The following is a 16,431-nucleotide window of genomic DNA, read 5'->3' on the forward strand; positions in this document are numbered from 1 at the left end:
ACATAATTCTGCTGACTTCTTTACCAATCTTACATCAACTTACATTCAATTCATTGTTTCAGTGGGAAGGCTTTTTGTTATCTAAATTATCGCATAAAAGAAGTTGGTTCTTATGTAACATAATGGACATTTTCAACTACAACATAAAATTACTTGAAATTGTCCATCTCTTAACATAGCAGTCATGTTCATTATATTCCCTTTGTCAGTTCTCATTGTGGAATTAAAGTTTTGGTTTTTTATTTCCTTTTCAGAAATTATGTGCAACATTACTAACATTTACTGCAAGTCAGGACCCTTCCTTATTCAGGCAGAAATCATACGGTTCGTGTAAAATCCTAGAACTAATCCCAAGAACAACATCCAATTTATTCTTTTGAAACTTTATTTAAAAAGCCTTTATAAGATGCTGAGTACCTCAGTTGAAACACAAGCTCAAAAAACCTCCATTCAAGTAACTAGTTTTAACTACAAAGTGACATTTTAATTAGTATTGATTAATGGAAATAACTTTAAAAGTATGTTATCTAGACAAAATCTGAGATCAAATTTGCACTTTCCTAACCAAACAAAATCATTGGACACATGCAAGACCAACATACTGTTACATTTTATTTTTGTATTTTATAGTGATTTTTGTTTCGTATGTTTTTAGCCCCTCTATCCATATTCAATCACTGTACTATACAGACAGTTTGAATGTGAACAGAAGGACTATCTATGAGGGACTGCGATTCTTAGTTTCATGAACTTAATCTTTCCAAAAATTGGCTTCCAGTTTATTCAAAATTTTATAAAATATAATTTGATTTAAAAGACTTCTTGTAATTATGGTATCTGGCTTGGTTAACAATATAATAAGAAGCTATGATTACAAAAGAAGCTGCCTTAAATGATGGTGGGCAGAGTGTCTACAGTATCCACAATGAACTGACAATGATTTCCTGGCAGTAATTGTGACACTTCAGATGACCCTACATTTTAGTCTGAGTAACAGTATGGTGGCAACACTGATGACATATTGGAGTGCCTCATATACCTGTTATTGTTTGTTAAGCATGCTGAAAATAAAGGAACATTCCTTAAAGTTTTGTTTGTTATTTAAACCACAATATCACTGCAGATGGCAAATGAAGCTGTTGACTTCCAATACTAGAAGCAACAAGATAAGTAAATCTGTGAGAAATGTGGCTTGTATTACTGATGAGGACTTGATTATATGCCAAAAAGTAAACATGGATGGATCTCAATCTTACTAGCCCAATGGAGCACTATGTATGTAATCTATTGTCCACACACCATATCAGGTGCTTCTTTATCAATTTTTTCAGTATGAAAATCCAGTGTTAGTCTTCCAATATAATGGTAAATATCTTCACTTTTGTAAAACAGTCTGGGAGTCTGAGCTGCAAAATGCCCTGATTGGAGATATTGCTCTTTTACTGAAAAATGATCTGCAGAAGAAATCACTTTTCAATCCTTCCATGATTTTTATATTACAAATAACTTTGTACTGGATGACATATGTCCCAGAAAATAAAACCATGCATTAGAAAAATAAGTCTGAGGACAAGTGAGATAGCCTTCATTTAGCATTTGTGACAGCATTTTTCTAATATTGACATTAAGAAATGTTGTACTCAATTTCTTATACACATTTCTAGCATGTGAAACGTCATTTCAACAGACAACAGTTACCAAGGACACTAGTGTTTCAGCTCTCACCTTGGCAGTAATCAGCAGTGCTAACACAGTATTTCATGCAAAGCAAATTTTGATTAGTTATTTAATTTATTACATGCTTCTATGTGGCAGTGCACAAGTTTTTTAGTGTCGGATTCTCTGTGTTATTTCTTTACATCTAAGTGCTTATAAAAAGGCTGCGATTATGAGTACTACTCCGTTTGTGTATTATCACACCACCATGAGTATCACTCTCCTCTGACTCAAATGAAGCAAGTTACTGCTAGAGAACTGCTGTTGGAGAACCAGCTTTCACACTGCTTTATTATGTAGTTAATATGTAATCGAATATGAATTGGTCTTTGTGAATTCAGTAACCCTTTAGACACATTTACGTCTTTTGTAACCCCACCCCCTCCCACCCTACATAGTGCCCCTGGATTATTTCACAAAGTTCTAAAGGTTTGTGAATCAAGGCAAAAATTATATCAATTATAATTACTAAAGATAGGAGACAGGCCCTCTGCAAGAGTATTTTCTTGTTGAATGTTTGATATAAAATATTTGCAAGGATCAAAATTATTTGGGTTCAAAAGACAACAGAACACTTCTTATAATAAGAAAAAAATTGTTTCAATAAGGTCATTCAAGCAAACGTACAGCCTTTACCATAAAATAACTGATAGAAAAAGACATAAATTTAAAGACTGAAATTTACACTGTATTACATAACTATATCAGGGCCATATTCATCAGCATAACAAGGCATTCAACAAACGAAATGAAATAAGCTACAAAATGTAATTGGATGGATAAAATATCTACTCAGCAAACAGTGGCAGAGGAGAATATACATACAGATTAAGTAAATGTGCAAGCTTTTGCAGCTAGTGGCTCCTTCTTCAGGCAGAAAGGTCCACTGGCTCCAAAAGCCTGCAGATTTACTTAACCTTTATATATGTTTCCTCCCGCCACCACTTGGTGAATAGATTTTTTATCTATCCAGTTACATTATACTACACTGAAACAGGCTACAGTAAAATTTGTAATGAAAATGCTTCCCAGAAAACACAGTACAAGTTGAAAAAGCTTATACAAAAATATCTCCATTCCCTCAGGAAATTCCAATGACAGGACCATAAGGCTTATAATAACCAATCATGGTGTTAGACAAGATTGCTGTCTGTTGCCAGTCACAGTCTTCAGTCACATTCTTCAGTCAAAATCTGTCAGTATAACTGCTTGCCACGACGAAATAAGATCTGTTTTCAGAAACTTACAGCAATTAAGAACGGAAACATTCGTTGATGAATGCATTAAATGCAGTTTGTGTTTGAATAGCAACTTATCATTCTGTGACAGTCAAAAGACATCTCTCAGGGCACTAACTTACGAGATACTGGATTTGCAAATTGTTCAGATGGAAAGAAGATTTCAAGAGTTTCCCCAAATTCAGTTTGTGAACTTTTGAACGAAAAGTGTTTCCCGAACTATCAAAATGAATTTCCAAAGTAGAAACTGCTTCAGTTATTAGAACAGTACCCATTTTTCAAACAAGAACAACTTGAAAATGCACTGTGTAACATATACGCTGATGTGAAAAAACGCTTATCTTCAAGAATACTCTTAAAGTACATTGTCAACAATGATTCAGACTCTGTTTATGAAGAAACAACGAAGTTCCTGTGTTTGGTTTTCACCCTACCTGCAACTACAGCAGGCAGTGAACGAAGCATGAGTACTCTTAAACGAGTGAAGAATTATTTAAAGAATTCAATGTCTAACACTCGGCTGTCGTGTTTGAGCACGTTAGCAATAGAAAAGACACTACTTGGAGAGTTATCCAGTGATCAGATCTTTGTAGACCGAGTTATAGACTCATTCGTGGAAAGAAAAGACAGGCACATTGCACTTGTACACAAGAAAATGTGAGAGCTTCTTCTCTTGCTGCTGGAATTCTACAAATTTGTCATTGTTTCTTGAACAAGTTAGTTATTATTATTATTATTATTATTATTATTATTATTATTATTAGTGGCGGCAGTAGTGGTGGTAGTAGTAGTAGTATAGTAGTAGTAGTAGTTCTTGTTTTTTTATTTGATGCATTTTGTTTCATTTGTTTAAATTATTGTTTATTGTACTATTTTGTCTAACTATAATAAATGTAGAGTCTCCCCAACCTTTACAACCACGCTACACCACTGCTCATGGGTGCCATTGATGACACTCTTTCCATCTCTATATGGCATCCCAACAGTGCCTTGAGTCCCTTTAGTCTTAAACTGGCCCTGCAGTTGCAGAAGCTAACTATAAATTTATTAAGTCATGTTTGCAAGACACCAACACAAATTATTTACAAAATAATGGAAAAACTGCTAAAAGCTGACCTCGAGAAAGATCAGTTTGGGTTTCCAGAGAAGTGAAGGGTGGGATCCAGGAATCAATACAGATCTTACGACTTATCTCAGAAGATAGGTCAAGAACAGAAAATCTATAATTATAGCAATTGTAGATTTTGAGGAAGCTTTTGACAATGTTGACTGACAATGTTGACTGAACTACTCTTTCAAATTCTGAAGGTAAAGGAGATGAAATGCATGAAGCAAAAACTTACTTACAATTTGTAGAGTAACCAGTTTCGAGTTATATGGGTTGAAGGACATGAAAGGAAAGCAGTAGTTGAGAAGGCAGTAAGACAGGGTTGTTGTAGTCTATCCCTGACAGTATTCAGTCCATACACCGAGTGAGCAGTAAAGTAAACAAAGGAGAAATTAGGAAAGGGAATTTAAGTTCAGAGAGAAAAAATTAAAACTTGGAGGTTTGCCAGTGACATTGTCATTCTGTCACACACCACAGGACTTGGCACATGAACTGAAGGAATGGACAGTGTCCTAAAAAGAGGTTGTAAGAAGATCACCACCATGAGTATAACAATGGAATGTACTTAAATTAAATTAGGTGATGCTGAAGAAATTAGACTAGGAAATACGATGCTATAAGTAGCAGATGAGTTTATCTATAGATTTTGAGGAAGCTTTTGACAATGTTGACTGACAATGTTGACTGAACTACTCTTTCAAATTCTGAAGGTAAAGGAGATGAAATGCATGAAGCAAAAACTTACTTACAATTTGTAGAGTAACCAGTTTCGAGTTATATGGGTTGAAGGACATGAAAGGAAAGCAGTAGTTGAGAAGGCAGTAAGACAGGGTTGTTGTAGTCTATCCCTGACAGTATTCAGTCCATACACCGAGTGAGCAGTAAAGTAAACAAAGGAGAAATTAGGAAAGGGAATTTAAGTTCAGAGAGAAAAAATTAAAACTTGGAGGTTTGCCAGTGACATTGTCATTCTGTCACACACCACAGGACTTGGCACATGAACTGAAGGAATGGACAGTGTCCTAAAAAGAGGTTGTAAGAAGATCACCACCATGAGTATAACAATGGAATGTACTTAAATTAAATTAGGTGATGCTGAAGAAATTAGACTAGGAAATACGATGCTATAAGTAGCAGATGAGTTTATCTATTTGGGCACCAAGATAACTGATGATGGCCAACACAGAGAAGATATAAAATACCAGCTGGCAACATTACAAAAATCATTCCTGAAAAAGGAATTTGCTAGCATCTAACATAATTCAAATGTTAGTAAATTTTTTTCTGAATGTATTTGCCTAAAGTGTAGCCTTGTACAGAAATGAACAGTGGATGCTAAGCAGCTCATATAAGAGAAGAATAGAAGCTTCTGAAATATGGTGCTGCAGAAGAATGCTGAAGATTAGGAAATTCCTGGATGGAACAATAAATAAAATGAGGGAAACCCACCTTAGTGGACTGATGTGTGGAAACACAGACACTTAACAGAAAATGGTATTTGTACTAGCTCTTAAGCTCGTGCTCTTTTTCTAGTAAAAGTTCACACTCTATTTTTCTTGTTAATGTTCATATATTCACACACACAACCTCACAGACACCAAAATGTAGCTCCTGCAGCTGTGGGAGTGTACATTTGGAGCCTGTGTGGTTGTGTGAATATGAGTACTTTTATTAGAAAAAGAGCTCAAAAGCTAGAGCGAATATGGTTTTCTGTTGTGTGTTTCTATGATCCACACATCAGTCCATCCAGGCCAATGGTTGCTTTTCCCTCATTTTACGTAATGCCGAAGATTAGATGGGTAGATCAAGTAACTAATATAAGATACTGAATCACGTTTGGGAAACAAGAAATTTATGACACAACTTAACTAAAAGAGGGGATAAATTAATAGGACAAATCCTGAAACATGAAGGAATCACAAGTTAGAGGAAAAAGTGTGTGTGTGTGTGTGTGTGTGTGTGTGTGTGTGTGTGTGTGTGTGTGTGTGTGTGTGCGTGTGTGAGTGTGTGTGTGTGAATTGGAGGGGGGGGGGGGGGGGGGGGGGAGGTGCAAAAATTGTAGAAAAAGTCCAAAGGATGAATACAGTAAGCAAGTCCAAATAGATGTAGGTCGCAACAGTTATTTTGTTGCTGTTAAAACAGAATTAATACAGACAAGAGTATTGAAGAAAAGCTGGACGATCCTATGGAAGGTGATGCAGGAACAGAGGAAAAGATAGAACTGACAATTGTAATAACAGGAAATTTGTAAACTAAGCCATTTTCTTACAGTAGCGAAGATGTACATACAATAAAAAACAAGATATACCGAACACCTAGTGCAGGAAGAACTAAAGAAATGTGAGGCTTCAGAGAAATTTAGAAGAGGGGAAGTTTTGAGCCATGTTTACTCACTTAACATTAAATCATCACTGTGTGTTAGATGTTTACTTATATCCTAGGCTTCCAAAAATTACGTTTTTGAACTTTGTTAGCTAAAAGAAGGTCAGGGGACTGTGGCTGGTAGCTGTAGCTCTCACTCAGTAAATGCCCAGCAACTATGGAGTCAGAATTCTTCAATCTCAAGCTGCTTTCATGTTCAGCTAACCTAGTTGCTATATCTCTGTCTGATTGACTAATATAAAATATAGTAACTGATAAACCCAGCATTGCCCAGGTATTCATTTTGCCAGTTTTCTATTGGAAATAAAAACAAATAATGAACCGAATTTGTAGTGAAGTATCGAAAAAAATGCATTTCCATTTATTCGTGAACACATCTTTGAAATTATGAGACAGCTGTACAAAGACATATGCATAACATACAAGTGTCTAACTACAGTATCCAAATTAAAAAACATGATCCCAGACAGTTTCTATATGGGCACAATTGCTTCACGTGTCTACAACACGATTTTGTAAACATCTCTATGACAATGCCTTTTCATAGCTCTACAGACGACTGTGGTTTCCATGTAAAATTGTTTGCACTTCACAGCTAAAGGCTGCCAAAAGTGCTTCCAGGTGTCAGGGATTTCCTTAATTAGTCTCGACTGTACGAGTGTCAAAGTAGTAAAAATTAAACGTATTTTGAGGCAATTTTTCACACACCTCAGAGTTTATGACATCATATCTCTTGGATTATATGTCGTACAATGATATATTTGTGCAAGTACATTCAGCAGCATATGTGCATACTGTCAGCAAAAATGTTACGAATAGAGTTAGCAGCAAAGGAATAGCAAATTTCAACATCCTGCACAATGCAGCAGTTTTTCACGCATCTCAGTGTTTATGATGTCATACTCCTGAACTGTGTTGGATAGGTGGATCTTAGCCACATAGCAATTGTTGCCTGATAGTAAAGGCAGTAAAGGACATGTGTACCACATCTGGTTGAAATCAGTCCAGAGGTTTAGCAAATGTCTAACACATGCACTCTCTCTCTCTCTCTCTCTCTCTCTCTCTCTCTCTCTCTCTCACACACACACACACACACACACACACACATATTCATTTTTATAATATGTATGGATTAAAGCCAGTACAAATAATTTTTACATCCTGCTGTTAGCTCCTTCTTTTTGTTTCAAAAACAGTTCAGTGTCTTAAATACTTTGGTAGATAAATAAACATCTACAATTCATTTTTATGGATTCACATAAATAGTTAATTTTTATTTAAGAAATACTTGATAATGCATGTCAATAATTATTTATTTGCTTAACATTCCTTCTCATGTTAATCCTCCATTACAAGAATTACATTTCAGAAATAGGTAGAAAAAATAGCTACTGCCAAAATTAAGAAGCATCACATATTAAGGGAATGACAGATAAATTTGGTTGCAGTACTTACTTCTTATGCCACAAAAGGAAAATCTTTCACAAAATTCTGCACCAATGAGGAGGTACACAGCCTTTGGAAGTTCCTAAAGAGACAGGAATCTAAATTATACATGGTTCCTAGTTTTAAAAATAATTTCTACAATACAATGCCGCCTAACCATACTTTAGAAAGTGTTTGTGTGTGTGTGTGGGGGGGGGGGGGGGGGGGGGGCTATGTGTTTTCTGTAACACGGTGCAGAAATTTTCTACAGAAACAAAAGTAGCCAAGATTTATAGATTTAGATGCACTGAACATGAATATCAAGGTTAAAACTGTCTCCCAGCCCAGGGTTACAAGTAAAGAAAGTGTATGTCTCACAGCCACACTTACGGGACTCTATAAGAGCAAAGGTATTGTGATGAGGGTTCCTCTGCCATGTGTGAGATGGACATTTCCAGTACAATTTAGCAACAGAGAATTATTTGTGCACTATACAGTCACATGAGCATTGTCGAATATAGAAACCACATGCAATTTAGTTTTGATCTTTATTTGTAACTAAATTTTTTATGTTTGCTGGGAAATTATTGAAGATGAGTGTTCCTGAGTAGTGGACCCCTTTTTGAACTAAAGTAAGTGCTTTTAAGACTTTGTGCAGATCATTTTTGTTCCTGGTATTGTATGTATGAACTGAGCTGTTTGTTGGAAAAAGAGATATATTATTTAGGACAAATTTCATTAAGGAGTAAATATACTGAGAGGCAGTGGTTAGTATACCCAGTTCTTTGAAGAGGTTTCTACATGACGTTCGTGACTTTACTCCACAAATAATACGTATTACACACTTTTGGACTCTGAAAACTTTTGTTTGACTTGAAGAGTTACCCCAAAATATTATACCATATGACATTATGGAATGAAAGTAGGCAAAGTATGCAAGCTTTTTCATTTTTATGTCGCCTATGTCTGCTAACACTCGAATTGCAAATACAGATTTGTTAAGGCGTTTCTGCAGTTCTGTGGTGTGCTCCTCTCACCTGAATTTATTATCAAGTTGTAATCCCAGGAATTTAAGACTGTCAACCTCTTCTATCTGCTCTTCTTCATACTTTATGCATATGCTGGGTGGAAACCTCTTACATGTTCTGAATTGCATGTAGTGAGTCTTTTCAAAGTTTAATGTCAATGAGTTGGCTTTAAACCATTTATTAATATCCATGAAAATATCATTAGCTTTCTAGAGCAACACTCGACATACTATTTATTGCAATACTTGAGTCATCTGCAAACAAAACGAACTATGCTTCTGGCAGTGTAACTGATGATAGATCATTAATGTACACAAGAAAAAAGAATGGCCCTAAGATGGATCCTTGTGGGACACCACATGTAATTTCTTCCCATTCTGATGATGACTGATGACTTAATTCACTAGTCCCTTGTACTGACACCCTCTGTTTCCTGTTAGCTAGGTATGACTTGAACCACTTTGCAGCACTGCCCGTGACACCATAGGATTCTAATTTATTTAAAAGGATGTGGTTCACACAATCAAATGCCTTTGACAAATCACAGAAAATACCTGCTGCTTCTAATTTGTTATTTAATGAATTAAATACATTTTCACTGTAGGTGTAAATAGCCTTCTCGATATCAGAACCCTTCAGAAATCCAAACTGTGTTCTTGATGCTGCCTGTACATTACTTTTTCTAAAATTTTTGAGAATGCTGGCAAAAGTGAAATTGGTCTGTAGTTTGATGGTATCTCTTTATCCCCTTTCTTGAGTAGAGGCTTAACATCTGCATATTTTAGCCAGTCAGGAAATGTCCCAGTTATAATTGATTGGTTACACAAGTAACTTAGAATTGTACTAAATTCACAAGAACATGCCTTAATTAACTTTGTTGATATTTCATCGTAACGACTAGAATGCTTTGTTTTCAAAGATTTTATTATGGAAGTTATTTCTTTTGGTGAAGTGAGTGACAAATTCATGTAGCTGAAGCTATTTGTAAAGGCTAGTTTCAGATGTTCAAGGGCATTATTTACTGATCCTGACAATCCCATTCTGTCAGTAACAGATATAAAGTACTTGTTAAATAGATTTGCCACACTATGCCCATCGGTTAATAATGTGTCATCTACCCTTAATACTATTTGCTCCTGTTCCTTTCTGGTTCTATCAGTCTCCTCTTTCACTATATCCCATATTGTTTTTATTTTGTTCCCTGACATTGCTATCTTCTTCTCGCAGTGCATTTGTTTAGATGTCTGAATTACTTTTTTTAATATTTTACAGTATTCCTTGTATTTAGCTAAATCATCAGTATTGGAGCTATTCTTGGTCGACAGATACATTTTCCTTTTTGTCTTACAGGATATCTTTATTCCTTGTGTAATCCATGGTTTTATTATAGACTTCTGTTTAATTTGAGTAACTTTTAGAGGAAAACAGTTTTCAAACATGGTACTGACATTGTTCATGAATGTATTATATTTTTCATTCATGTCATGGGCACTATAAACGTCTTTCCAGTTCATATCTTTGAGCAGTTTTCTAAAACACTCAATTTTTGGTTGACTGACTACTCTCCTGTACTCAGACTTAGCAGTCTTGATAATCTGCTCAGAATTTACATCTCAAACAAGGAGCTGCATGTCATGATCTGATAGTCCATTTATTAGGCCTACAGGTTTTATGATATGATTTTGTTCCTTTGATTTGTCTATAAAAATGTCCTTGAGGATTTAGTGATCCTAGTTGGAAAGCTTACAGTGTGAGTTAGATTGAAAGACAATATTACTAACTGCAGTAAATGTTTACTGGAAGATTGCATTAGAAAATCTGTATTAAAGTCACCAGCAATCAAAATTTCTTTGTTTCTTCCTGTTAAATAACCCAAAAGAGCTTCTAGATGATTTATGAATAGATTATAATTTCCTGCAGGTGCTCGGTAAATAGTTACTATTATATAGGATCTGTTATGGAACTCTACTTCTGTTGCACATGCTTCTAGATGCTGGTCTAAACAGAATTTATTAATGTCAATGTTCTTGAATTTATGGCAGTTTTTAATAAATTTGTCATGGCTGCATGTTATTTGCTTTGTTTGTTCACTGGTACCTCCCTTGGGAAAGGATTCAGTACCAAGAGAAAGAGGAATCTTCAATACCCTGATGCACCGTATGTCATTTGCCCCCTGCCTCAAGACAAAGGACTGCCAGTTCCTGTTCCTCCACACGAACCACCATCAAGCAGTGATAATGATGATGCTGAAATGACACATACATCCAAAAAGATGCAATCATCTGCCAGTGACACTAATCCTTCATTTACACCAACATCATCACCTGATATGATTAGGAATTTAGATCTTCCAAAATGTAAAATCAAGCTCTTGGCCTCATGACTGCAGCAGTGCAATCTCCTCACTGACGCAGTAAGTAGACTATGTTTTGAAGTATCAGAAAAAAGCTGAGTGCCATTTCAGTAATGAAGGTGACATTACATTCTGTGGTGATAATGACGGTTTGCTGGAAGACCTAAACATCATATACAAAACCATACAAGTGGACACTCCTTATAGATGGCTCAAAAACAAGCCTGATGTCAATACTGTTACACAATAGTAATGAAAGGCAATTCATTCCTGTTGCATATGCTGCCTTAGCTAAAGGAAATCCATTGGAAACTGTGTTAATTACTATAATCATGAATAGATGGTAAGTGGAGATTTGAAAGTCACTGTGATGCTGTTGGGTTTGCAGGGGTGTTACATTAGGTATTGGTATTACTTGAGTGGAACAGTTGCACAAGAGAAAAACACTACACACAGATGGAGTGGCCTCCAAGAACAGCTTTAGTGCCTGGGGCAAAAAATATTGCTGAAGAACATCCAGCGATCTGAACAAAATTGCTGTTTCACCACTGTGCATTAAGTTGCAACTCCTGACAGCATTAGTTAAGCGCATGCACAGTAATGAAGCAGCATTTCATTATGTGTGTAAGAAGTTTCCATGGCTCAGCAGAGAGAAGATCACAAATGGGATATATATTAAGCCATAGGTAAGTCAATTGTTGGGGGACACACACTTTGAGTGCAGAGCTGAAAATTACTGGGACCTTGTGGACAAACTCATTCATGCTTAGAAGGTCATGGCTACAACACAACCCTAATGATGAACTTTGTTTGCTCCCACCTCAATGTGTTTCCTAAGCACTGTAGTGCCTTCAGCAACAAGCACAGTGAACAGTTTCACCAGGACATTGACAGTCTACTGTTAAGTTGGGTGATTTCTGCTAGATGGTACAGAGAGCTGCTCCAGAGACTACTCACATGAGAAAGGCAAAGAAATGGAGCAAATAAACAAGGTAAGTTCAATTAATGTAAATATCCTATCAACTATGGCAGCAATATATATGAAATATAAAGCCCAACTTCCTTGTAATCCTGAACTGGAGATAATTTTAATCGTGAAATTCATGTTCACAGGATCAAAATCAATAAGAGCTGTCTACTTTGGTTTCTGCAAAAAATTCTGCTGTGAACCAGTGTAAACGTGTATGATTTATAGCTGCACTGTAAATGTGTTCCTCAGTGACTTTTACATATCTATTTCCCAGGGTAATTGTGCATTACATAATTCTAAAATATTAAGGAAATAATTCATGTTTATTTTAATTTTGTCAAAATTATGTAATTACATCATCCATCTGCGTCACATACATTTCCCTTAGTCATACTGAGGTTGCACCATTCCAGAATAATACAGACTAGTTGTTTCTCTTTTACTTCTTTATCAAGATGCTTTCCATTACAACTAAAACTGCTTTTACTTTTTATGTTCAATTTTTCTCCCACATTTATGTTTATAAAATTTTTCCTTAAGCTCAAAGAATATTAGTCGTTTGCACTCATATTTTGGTGAGCCTGTTTTAAGTCTCTGTACATAAACAGAAATTGGTGACACCTTTTCTTTCCCTGGAGGTACTCGTGAAATGTGTGGCTATTGTGAAATCTGAAAAACATAAATGCTTCAGTCTTTAACACAACAGTGTGTTCTTATTTATTTGTACTGACACCATACATCAGTGCTAATACATTAGCCATAATGCACACAGTGAAGTATAATCAAATTTCAATCACATCTTTCACCAACATAATTACTGGTCTAAAATTTGTGCGTGTCTGTTTTAGTAAGTAGAATAGTCAATAGCAAGATCATTAGCATTATCATTACTATAATGCTGTCTGAAAAACATGGCTGAAGTGTATATACACAAAGTGGTCACAAACTTACATAGCTCTTACAGTGAAGATCTCTGTGGCATCTCAGTCATCATCTTGACACAAGTAACTGACATTATTGTTGCCCCTCTAACCTTTCTGAACAATAACACTTTTTAGGCTGGAAAATTTCCTGAGGTACTTAAGACTCTATTGTTATCCCAATTTATACAAAACAACATAAAAACAGATTTGGAAGATGCCATCCAATATTCCTCCCAAATATAATGGAACAAAATGTTACATTAAATTGCAACTTTGCAGCTTTTTTGAAGATTTCAATATGATTCCCTCTTCACCCTTTGATTTTAGGCTGGGTTTGTCTACAGTAAATGCAGTAAAAACTCAAATTACTGATATTCTTGATGGTTTCGAGAAAAATTCCTTCATTCACACAAGCAAGCACACCCACGCACGCATGACCGCCAACTCCACGTGCTCAGACCAGAATACAACTGTCACATGAATGGAAGCAGTCTGGAGGGGCTGGAGAAAGGGAATGGATAGTAGTGTATGGGGAGGAAGAGAGGAGCGCTGTCTGGTGGAGCGTGCAGGAAATTAGACTGTCAACAGTTGCAGTGTCAGGAGGCTGTGAGGCAGGGAGATGAGGAAATCAGAGTAAGAAAGGAGAGGAGCAGGGAAAGATGGGATGGTGTGCTGGCAGAAGGTGACTCACAAAGAAGGTGGGAGACAAGAATAGGGATGTAGTGATGGACAGAGGGTGTGAGAACAGTATGTTACCTTAGGCTGAGGCCGGGACCATTTCGGGAGTGGGAACAGTACATTCTCCAATCCCAAAATTATGCAGCCTCAACCTATGGTAACATAATGTTCCCACACCCTCCATCCAATCTTTCCTCACTCACTTCCTTTTCTGTTTTGTTTTCCCCCATCTCCCTGCCTCGCAGCCTCCAGACGCTGGACTTGTTGGTAGTCTGGTCCCTCCACACTCTGCCAGACAGTGTTCTTCTCTCCACCCACCTGCACATTGCTATCCCTTCCCCTTGCCCACTCCCTGCCAGATTGCTGCTTCATTCCATGTGACAGTTTCATTCTGGTCCAAACTGTTGGAGTTTGTGGTCATGTATGCATGAGGTGTGCTTGCTCATGTGAATGAATGGTGTAACTACATATATTCTACTTACAACCTGAGGGCACATGGGCATCTTGAAATTAAAATACTATATGTAGAATTTTAGATTTCACATTTACTTATTATTTATCATATGGCAATACATATACAAAGGTCATTAAGTTACTACATGATAAAATTCAAACATAGCTATCGAGAATAAAATAAATGACAACAGATATAGATGGATATCACGGTCTTTCGTGTATTTTATCACACCACTCGTTGCTGATATGATATCCTCAAAAGAACCCTTGTAATTACATGCGTAACATTTTGATATCACATGAGCAACTGCCTGTCATTCCACAGCACAATTACAAGATGGTGATGAAAATTTGTCCGAGAATGTCTCCACATCGCACATGGCCCATTCAGGTGTGGATCAGAGTAGACCAAATTGCCCGAGGCTGGTCAAATTCAGAGGCGTTTCTTCTGTACACTGGGCAGTTTCTGGCATTGTAAAGGACAGTTTTGTTTCCAATAGTGTTTCCATTCATCAATGGCATGTAAGAGTCCTGATTGCAGTGTGAGTGGGATGTCTTGATCTTAATCATGTAGGAGTATATTGTATTGACTGGGCACTAAGAATGCACATGGCTTCATTATGTTGTACCTCTACCTTTTCTGCATGTGGAACATTAAGCCAGACATGTGCACAGATTAGGGTGCCCATATGATAGTTTGTAGGAGGTAGGGAGGTGGAAGTGTGGAAGGGGGAGGGAGCCTGATTGGGGGGGGGGGGGGGGGGGGGGAGATTTTTAATATTTTAAAAAACAAATGGCAGCCTGCAAGTAGCCAAAAAAAAAGTACCAGTTACAACCCTGATAAAATGTGCAGCTTTTAAATCATTTCCTTGAAAGGGAAGCACCTGACTTCACTATGTTTTTTATCTTTTCCTGAGAGCTGGAAAGGGGGGGGGGGGGCAGGGGGGCAGAGATGTGTCCCCTTGCCTCCCCCCCCCCCCCCAAGTGTAGGCGCCCTTAAGCACAGTACTCAGCTGTTGAGTGTACCCGGCCAAGTGCCGATACTCAAACAGTAGCCGGCCACTGTGGCTGAGCGGTTCTAGGCACTTCAGTCTGGAACCGCGCAACCACTACTGTCGCATGTTCGAATCCTGCCTCAGGCATGGATGTGTGTGATGTCCTTAGGTTAGTTAGGCTTAAGTAGTTCTAAGTTCTAGGGGACTGATGACCTCAGATGTCAAGTCCCATAGTGCTCAGATCCATTTTAATCAAACAGTGCCTGCTGATGATCCCCAACTATTGCCACCGGGTTTATGGAGACTGTTGTTCCTGCTTTTGAGCTAAGCAGATGTTCATATATTTGGTATTTTTTAACTTATTTTTAAAAATGATTAAGAATAATACATGCTCTATGTTGGATAGAAGTCAGCTGTAAAATATGTTCCTTGAAGTTACAGGTTCTCTATCAGTAATTTTTAGTCTTTTACTGTGTTTATAATAATTTTCTCTAGACCTGGTGTTATATTCACAAAAATCTCTGTTTAATGGGTATTTGCACCTTTTGGAATGTTATCCGTTTTTATCTCCATGTATGAATATATATTGTTTTCTCTGGACAGCCTTTTGCCATTTTCATGTTCTCACATGCTTTCCTTCCCAGTTATTTAAGAGAGTTTGGATTGACAACTGTTATCTTGGATGGAGATTCGTAGTCAGATGTAAAAGTAATTTCAGGTGTGCCCCAGGGAGTGTGTTGGGACCCTTGCTGTTCAGGTTGTATATTAATGACCTTGCAGACAGTATTAACAATAAAATCAGGCTTCTTGCAGATGACATAGTTGTCTATACTGAAGCACTATCTGAAGGAATCTGGATAAATATTCATTTATATCTTGATAAGACTTTAAAGTGGTGAAAAGACTGGTGACTTGCTTAAAATGTTCAAAATGTAAAACTGTTCACTTCACAAAATGAGCAAACATAGTACCCTGTAACATCAATGAGTCACTGTTGGAATCAGCCAACTCATATAAATACCTGAGTCTAACGCTTTGTAGGGATATGAAATGGAATGATCACATAGAGTCAGTTGGACAAAGCAGGTGGTAGTCTTCAGTTTATTGGCTGAACATTGGCGAAGTGCAATCAGTCTACAGAGGAGATTGCTTACAAATC

At 36.9% G+C, this 16,431-nt stretch overlaps 1 protein-coding gene across 1 annotated transcript in view; it reads right to left on the bottom strand.

The window, feature by feature from the left end:
- The window catches only part of LOC124613376 (peptide transporter family 1-like), a 189,164-nt gene that overhangs the window by 149,598 nt on the left and 23,135 nt on the right, over nucleotides 1-16,431 (bottom strand). The window contains exon 3 of the mRNA XM_047142077.1: nucleotides 7,900-7,972. Coding sequence (XP_046998033.1) covers nucleotides 7,900-7,972 — 73 coding nt within the window. The remainder of the gene's footprint in view (nucleotides 1-7,899; nucleotides 7,973-16,431) is intronic.

This window comes from Schistocerca americana, chromosome 4 (genome assembly GCF_021461395.2).
Source record: "Schistocerca americana isolate TAMUIC-IGC-003095 chromosome 4, iqSchAmer2.1, whole genome shotgun sequence".
In the NCBI taxonomy this organism is placed as follows: Eukaryota; Metazoa; Arthropoda; class Insecta; order Orthoptera; family Acrididae; genus Schistocerca; species Schistocerca americana.